The 8,621-nt window shown below is 34.9% G+C and overlaps 1 protein-coding gene across 5 annotated transcripts in view; it reads left to right on the forward strand.

Moving 5' to 3' along the window:
• The window catches only part of FAM3C (FAM3 metabolism regulating signaling molecule C), a 28,808-nt gene extending 20,448 nt beyond the window's left edge, over positions 1 to 8,360 (forward strand). For all 5 annotated transcript variants that reach the window (XM_040549911.1, XM_040549912.1, XM_040549932.1 and 2 more), the window contains exons 6-10: positions 2,966 to 3,024; positions 4,378 to 4,428; positions 4,899 to 4,983; positions 7,062 to 7,188; positions 8,259 to 8,360. In XM_040549911.1, coding sequence (XP_040405845.1) covers positions 2,966 to 3,024; positions 4,378 to 4,428; positions 4,899 to 4,983; positions 7,062 to 7,188; positions 8,259 to 8,348 — 412 coding nt within the window. In that variant the 3' untranslated portion in view covers positions 8,349 to 8,360. The remainder of the gene's footprint in view (positions 1 to 2,965; positions 3,025 to 4,377; positions 4,429 to 4,898; positions 4,984 to 7,061; positions 7,189 to 8,258) is intronic.
• The last annotated feature ends 261 nt before the right edge of the window (positions 8,361 to 8,621 follow it).

An 8,621-nucleotide genomic window follows, 5' to 3' on the forward strand; every position in this document is an offset into this window, starting at 1 on the left:
AGAAATAAGAATATTTCATTGAAGCAAGTGATGAAAAGTAGTGACTGTCAAGAAATCCTCTGTTCTTTTAATATTAGTGCACAGCTTACTGTACAACTATTGGGGTCTTAAGTTCTGTTTCGATTGGCAAAAAGCTTTGCTAATTCCTTGTGAGGAGGACTTTTAATGTCTACTGAAGTGTCCATCAGCAGAATTAATTAATTTTATATGATCTCCTCCTTTGTTCATAATGCATTTGATTTCTCTTTCAAAAGCTGACATCATTTCTTGATTGTGAGTTTTCGGAAGAATTCTAAAACTGGTAAACTACTGCCCTCCTGTGAGAAAGCATTCACATTACACCCACTAGTATTTGTGACAGCACACAAGCTATCTCAGGAGTGTAAAGTAGTATCTCAGAACTGTGAAGGGACTTATTTTATTTTTAGTAGCTCTTTTTTTAGTGATGTTTTTTGACAATCCTGCAAAACACGTTTTTCTGGTTATGTCAGGATTGCTGAATTTTTCTTGATATTCTTCTTTGTGCTTCCAAGACAAGGAAGCAGGAACAAGGTTTCATAAATTGTTCGTAATGTTTACAGTGTAGGTTTTTGCTTGGTATTAAACAAGGGTGTATTTAGTTTGACAGTACTGGAACTACTGGTATAATTTGCAGTGCATTTAAGTGCTCGGTGTTTCCTTTTTATTGTATAGATATTTTGGACTGTGGTGGGAACTCTGGTCTGTAGAAGTTTGGTTATAGTCTTGCTTTTCTTTATGGGAAGGGCATAATCCAAACTAGAAAACAATATACTGTAGTCATTGTCAAAATATTAAATGTTGTGGTTGCTATGTGATGGGTTTAGAAGGAGCAATAGTTATACCTCTTTACTAGCAACTTCTCCATACAGTTTTTCTTCTGTAAAGAAGCCAGTTCCATATTTGTGCTGCAGTAACCTTATAGCAGGATGTTACAGCATCCACCTTTAATAATTATTTTACTTCTGGTATTCATATTTCGCAGGATTTTTTTGTTATCTGAAGTCCATTATAGCTGTTAGGTGTGTGTGGTTTTTCAGTGCCTAATTAACCCAGTATTGGAAATTTTTTGACTTGTGTTTATTTACAGAGAATTGTAGTTAAAAACGAAATAAAGCTCTTACTCTTTTTGGTAAATTAAAGTTCACTAAATCTTCTGTGACCAAAGGAATGCATTCAGAACTTCACTGGTTTTGTTTTGTTATTTGTTTTCAGTCTATTTGCCATATGTTTCTGTTGCTTAGAATTGATGCCTAGACATGATGTGAAAATGATGTGATCACAGAAGTAGTGGTCTTCCAGTGGCTAAAAGGCTTCTGGAACTCACTACTGACCAAAACTGAATTCTGTATTTTAGAAGAAAATTACTAGTCCTCTTCTAATCACAAATGTTTGGCAGATGATATGTTAGAGGGTTGGCAGAGGAATATGGAATCTTTCATCTCTGGTTACTACTTCTTTAAAACCAAAGTCACCATACGAAGAGTTGCCATTAACTGATAGTCATTCACTGCCTCTCTGAAATCGCTGATACTCAGTCTGTTCCGGATATGGAGTTGTCTGAATTTGATCTAAATTTTGGCTTGTATCTTCATCCTAAGTGCAACAGACAACATCAGAGAGGAAGGTTCTATCCTTATTTTTGTAACACAGCATTTCTTGTTTCTGGTTCATGAGTAATGAATTAGTATGGGATGAGTAATGAATCAGTATGGGTTGTTGCAGTGGTATGTGCAAGGATGCAGTCCTTCTGAAACATAGCTTAGAACAGTTGCTCAGCCATGACCTGAAAATCATGTGGTCACAGAAGTAATTACTTGAAAAAAGTTTTGAAGGTAGCAGGGTTGTACAAGCTTGCCAGCCCCTTCTGAGAGCAAGCTGGGGAAGTCAAAGCAACCCTGGTCAGGAAGGAATTGACACATTCGTTAAAGTATGTTTGGAACTGATGAGATATGCTCCACTATGCTTATGCTGAAGTGCTTTCTTAAAACTGAGCTGAAGACTTCTTAACTGTCTTCGTAGGGTTTCAATCCTTATTCCTGTTTCTCCTTGCTTATGTTAACGCTTTTACTTCTAGCTTCAGAGTGGTACTGCCGGAATATTTAGGGCCTATAGGTAGAACAGAGATCTTCATACAGTACCAGTGAAAAATAATGAGGTCGTCTGTGAGCTTCCTCTTACTGGAGTGGTACCCTCACCGTGGCCCAAGGCACTGTAGCTAACAGTCTTAACATTCCCATTAGCTCTTCCTTACAGCTTCCATTTCACAGTGTGTCTGTACTTTCTGAGCTCCTTTTCTGCTCTGGCTTTGGCCAAACAATGTTGTCATAGATTGTGGTGGTTTTGTTGGGATGTCTAATTGTACTCCAAGATTATAGTCAACTTCTGTTTAAAGTCCCTTCAATATATTAACTATTTCCATTGGACTTTAGGTACTTTAATCTGTCATAGGAAACCTATCTGCTTTGACTTTCTTGTTTAGTAGTGTGATGCTTCAGTATTCATTTTAAATACTTTGGTTCAGTCATTCACTCATTAATGATTTTGTTCATCATATGCTTAAAAAAAAGCTTAAAATGTTGGTTACGTGGCTGTGCTAAGCCCCTCAAATTGGTCTTTATGTTTCAGGCTCCTTAACTTCAAGGAATTTCCTTAACTGAATTGATAGTGCTCAATTTTTGTTGGCATTTTTAATACACACATACTTTGAGCATTTAATCATCTTTTTTTTTCAAGCAAAGTAGGTACAATTAGGGACATTAGATCTATTGTTCTCAGTTCAGTGGTTCCATAAGGGCACGTAGGAGATTTTGCTTCATTTAAGTACTCATGGGCACATGGTCTTCAAGTATGTGTATCTTACGATTTAATTGTTCCTATTTAAAATTGAAATACTACATATCAGAAGATTGTCCTATTACAAATTAAATTGTTTGTTTTGTTTCAGTTTAATGAGTGGAGTTAAAAATAATGTTGGCAGAGGAATAAATGTGGCCTTGGTCAATGGTAAGTGATGTTCTAAGTGAGCAGCGTCTTCATTTTCAAATTCTTCCTGAAATTTAAGGTCTATTAAGGGATGGTGAAAGGCAAAGAGGAGGAGAAGAGGCAGTATTCAGCAGTATTCAGTACTGAGATAATGTCAAATTTTGGCACTTCCACATTTTTGTTAGCATACAGTTTGAAAGTAGAAAAACTCAGAGCATTTTTGTTTCTGAAAATGTATAATAATGTGGAGTTGCATTGTCGTTATCTTAGTGATACATCAGGTAACTTTATAACGTACATATAGAATGAAAAAATGGCTCTCTCTCTTGATTTTGTATATTGCCACCACTAATAAAATTCTGTACACCAAATTCTTCTCTTACTGTTTTCAGTGAAACCTATTTAACAGTGTTACTACATGAAAATGACAGTTCGTTATTTCCTAGTTTGAAACAGTATATTCTATTAGTCCATATATGGAGATCTTGTCCCCAAATACATCCATGTTGTATAGTCAGGATTCCGTTAAAAGTTAACAAATTTACCTGTGTGTCAGCTTGAAAGCTGAACTGAACACCAGTACTGACAGTTTTGTCCTTAATATATAGGAAGCAATTTCTTGTAGCAGCGAGATAGTACTTTGTCATTTCACAGCAATATAAATTCATATTATTTTTGGATTGTACTCAGGTTTACGTTATCTAAAGCATGATTTGAACAATACTCAATCCTATTTTGCCCTCCTAAATTGTCTCAGTCTGTTCAAAAACAAACCTCCCAGTTCTGTATTATATAGCTGCCAGTCTTTCTCGTCTTACAGATTTTATATGATGTATCTATTAAAAACAAAACTTTACCTTCCATCAAATACTGACGTTGTAGACAGCACAGTCAAAATGGTGATGAACGTATAATACTCACTTTCTTCTCTATTTGTTCTAGAAGTTTAAATCAGCTAAGAATTTGCAGTTTCTAGCAGAACATGCAGTGTAATTTTGATCTTTCTTGCTTCCTGTGTGGTACTAAAAGCAAACTATAACTGCACTATCTCTTTTTTGCAAAATGCGCCTTTAATAAAAAAAAGCTAAGTGCATTTTTTATTGCTCTTTTTTTGAGTGTTTTGTGTTTGTTTTTTTTTATGTTCCACTTGAAGTAAAATCAGAAGTTTGCATCTTCTATTTTTTTCCCTCTCTTAGCTTTTTCACAAATGGCTGTAGTGTTTAAGGAGAAATCTTCATGAAAGATAGAAGTACTTGATGATTTATATAGTGTCTTCTTCAGTACTTTCTTTGACAGTCATTAAGAGGAATTGGGCATGTTGTCTGTGAAGTACCTTTGGCTATTTCATTAAACCACATATTTCTTTCTCTTCAGGTAAAACAGGAGAACCATTAGACACTAAATTCTTTGACATGTGGGGAGGAGGTAAGCGCAGTTATCCTAGATGGTTAGAGAGAAACAACCTGACTGTGTGCGTGTGTGTGCACTTGTGTGTGCCCCCTTTAGGGTACGTTTGCTGTGGTGGTTTAAGCTTGGCCTCAACCTTTGTAATTGTGAAGAGAATGCAACTTTAGAGAAACACAGATAGTTGGGGATGGGGGGAGAGAAGAGGAGAATGGTGCATTTAATCACACCTGCTTATTCTCCTGAGAAGTTCCCACTAGCAGGTATGTCTTTACACAGTATAGATGAAACCCTTTTTATAAAATGAGAGTTCTTCCTTGTGCATTTTATCTTCCTCACACTTATGATCTTGTTATAAATGTATGAGTACAATTATAAATATTAATACTTATTAATTTAGCAATGTCTAAATTAAATAGATGTTGCAGGTTATTAGATTTATATATCTAATGATTGCTGCTTATATGATTTTTTTTGTTCTCTCTTTCCAGATGTGGCACCATTTATTCAATTTCTTAAGTCTATCCAGGATGGAACCATAGTGTTAATGGGAACATATGATGATGGTGCAACCAAGTATGTCATTGATTTATACAGTTAATATTGCTTAACATTTTAAATGCTGTTTTGTACTTGGAAAAAAAAAGAAAAAAAGAAAAGCATTCTTTATCACACAACCACTTCTGATAAAGCTTTGTTCTTGCAAGATAAGGGATTTGAAACTATGCTTTCAGTTGATTAATTTAATGATGCTGATGTGATATTTACATAGATTTAGTTCTATACTTTCATGATCCCTAACAACAAAGAAACAATAAAATATATGTTAAATTAGACATATTAGCAGAAATATCCCAAGTGTTTTCTGCAAATCATAAATGCTGATTTTTTAACCCATCAGAGAAAAGGTGTTGATGCAACAAGAAGACAGTGTAGGACAAATGTGACATGGCTGTGAGAACACACCCTCTGATGGAAATTGGTCTGTTTCATCCAGCACTTTTCTCAGAGCAACTCCAAGACAGAGTTTGGTAGTTAAAAATGTGCACAGACCATTGCTACTAAGTCTTACGTGTACCCTTCCTGTTTTGAGGTCTGAGATTTTACTGGCGTGAGCCTCATGCTTGTTGGCCTCAAAGTTTGGAACTGTTCCACTATCAAGCTTTTCAATTTATTAATATAGACATATCATAAGAGGTTTTAGTACTCTTTCAGCAGTATCTTCCAATCTTCTCAACTTTGATCATCTTTAATAGATAGTAAAATTACTGTAGAAATTTGTATTGGGGTTACAATACAAATCTAAAGAATAGATTTATTCCATACTTAAGTCATACTGTCAAAAGGATTACTTTTGTAGTGAAAAATAAGGATTTTTTTCTTTTCCTCCTGTTTTAGACGTATTTAACTTCTTAATGTGTTCTGTATGTTCTTTTTTTTTTTTCCCTCTTTTGATGCAATTTATCTACAACCTATCTCTGATGTAGGAGTAGCTTTCCTATGACAAAATGCTGACTTTGAAAGGAGCGGTATTTGCAGTAAATGGTTGAAAGGGTCTGTACATTCACTACTTTGGGGAGAAGAAAGCAATATAATGTTTCTTTATCACAAGGCTGGATCTCCCAGCTGTTGTTGTTTCTTAATATTTAGATAAGTACAGTTAGTTTGTTTCAGTAATCATGTCTCAGCTGGCATTTTTTCAAAGCTAAACAGGAAGGCCCATTCTTTCTGATAGCCAGGAAGTACTCATTAGTAATATTGCAAAAATAGCCCCAACCGTGCCATTGAAACTTGATATTAATCATAAATGCCAGTGCTTGGAAGCAACTAAAAATGTGAAGAACCATCATGTTTAAAAGATTAAAAAAAAAAATATTGTGAGGTTGTGGGTTTTATTTAAATATAAGCTGCACTAATGCTGTAGAAACTTGAAGTGTGGGTGGTACAAATAACCTCCAAAGTAAATTAAGTAATCATTTTTTTTATCATTTTTGTTAAAGTGAGTCACACAACTGTATCTCAGTAAGTAGTAATAATCAGAAGTTGTGTGTGATGTTTAGTAATCGGGCAAATATAGTAACTGGTAGGAAGAAATAAAGAGCTGCTGTTTGGAGGTTTTGTCTCCTACAGAATAATTTTCCCTTCCATATTTTCCTACACGGACCTACAGGCACTGAACCGTGCTGTGGGGTAGCATTCTGAATTTTAAATTAATTGACTTGAGCAAACAAGAACTTCTTTTGTGTATTTAGGTCATTCTTTTAACCTAAGAGAGCTTGTATTTTATCTAGGCTTCAACTTGAGTCTGCAAACAGTGTTTACTTTAAAGGTTGACTTTTTGTAGCTGCCGGGAGAATTGCTAAAATTCCTTGAGTTGTATGTATAAATCCTCATAAGATAGGGATCTTGGCTTTTGTTGGTGTACTGATAGGTTTGTGTGCTGGTTGCTTGAGATGATAATATCAAAGAGCAGAGCTCATAAGATCAGCTTATTTCAGAACTATCGTTACCTGATTATGAAAAATAGATCTTTCCCAGTATTGGCTTACTTAAACTACGTTTAATCAGATTGAAGCTGAATGGTGCATTGAACAATAAAAGCTCTGAGAACATGTATTTTTATTTACATATTGAATTTCTCTGTTTTGTTCAAGGCTTAATGAGGAAGCACGGAAGCTGATTGCTGAATTGGGAAGCACGTCCATCACTAACCTTGGCTTTAGAGACAACTGGGTCTTCTGTGGTGGAAAAGGAATTAAGACTAAAAGTCCATTTGAACAGGTCTGTTATTCTATAACTTAGTGGAATTCAACAGCTTACGTTAATGAAGGGTTAGCATGTTTTATAAATGCCTTGAGGTTGTCCAAAATGGATATTGCAGTAATGGCACACAGTGTTATTTTCAAATTTGTTCCTTGATTAGTCTCCCCCTTTTAAATGTGCAAAATGATTCCATCATGATTCGCAAATAAGAAAAAAAATCTTATGTAGGTGGGTTTTATTATCCCAATAACTAGATTAATTCTTTTTAATGGATTCAATTAAACTGATAATTCAAAATTTACTGCATAACACTCATTTTTAGACCTGCTAACCTCTGATAGATGAGTGGTAGTTAAGGTGTTCGTGTTCCCGGCTGTTCACTTTGCTCTTCTGTCAGAAATTACTGCTGCCATAGGAAAACTTGTGAAATTAAACAAATCCACATACTTTAATAGCTGCAATTCAACATGTGTCATTGCTGCCTTTAATTACCAGTAAAGGTAGCTTTGTACGTGGAGAGCAAGCCTGTTCTCTTTTTGCCAGCTTTTAAGGGAGTGGGAACTAGCGTAGGAGCAATGGTAAACTCTTGGAGGCAGTAATGTCTTACCTGACAGCAGATGGTTGCCTCTTGGAAAAATAAACCCCTAATTTAAAAAATAATAATAATAATAATAATGAACATTCAGCCTTATGTAATTTTCATAAAATCTGACTATTTATTTTCTGTGCCCTGTAAGTTTAGTGTCCTTATTTAACTTAAACCTAGTGGTTTATGTTCTCTTGGCAGTTGATCTTTTCCTTGCTTGTTTCTCTTCCTGAATAAACATCCATGATAAATTTTAAAAATGTTTTCACTAGTCAGATTCACCTGTTTTTAGCATATACTTGTCTGAGCAAGCAACTTTAGATGGTGAGTACTGAGAGGCTGTTGTATTTGATGATACTTAAAAAGCACAAGAGGCTAATACTACCACCTTCTTTGTCTGTTTCCTGAAAATAATTACATAGAAGTGTCTTTTAAAGCCATACTTAAAGCAACAGGGTAAGTGACTTCACATTAAAAGTAGATTGATATTTTCTATTTACAGCATATAAAGAACAACAAGGATACAAACAAATATGAAGGTTGGCCAGAAGTTGTTGAGATGGAAGGCTGTATCCCTCAGAAGCAAGACTAAATCAAAACAAAAGGAAAAAAGAAAGAAAATGGAAGAAAATGCACTTTCTGCTGTTATTAGAGAGAGGGCTATGAAGGAGACTGTACTGTAAATAATATTTTTAAGCATGCAGCCATCTTGTCGGTGTGTGCATGAGCACTGACATTTTGAATATCGGGATTATTTATTGCTAACACATAAAAGTCCTTTTTGTAAATATGTTCCAAATAAACATCAAATCATTTCTAAACAGGTTTCTTAAAAGCACAGTATTTAGTTTGCCTATGGTAAATA

This window comes from Cygnus olor, chromosome 1 (assembly GCF_009769625.2).
Source record: "Cygnus olor isolate bCygOlo1 chromosome 1, bCygOlo1.pri.v2, whole genome shotgun sequence".
Classification (NCBI taxonomy): Eukaryota; Metazoa; Chordata; class Aves; order Anseriformes; family Anatidae; genus Cygnus; species Cygnus olor.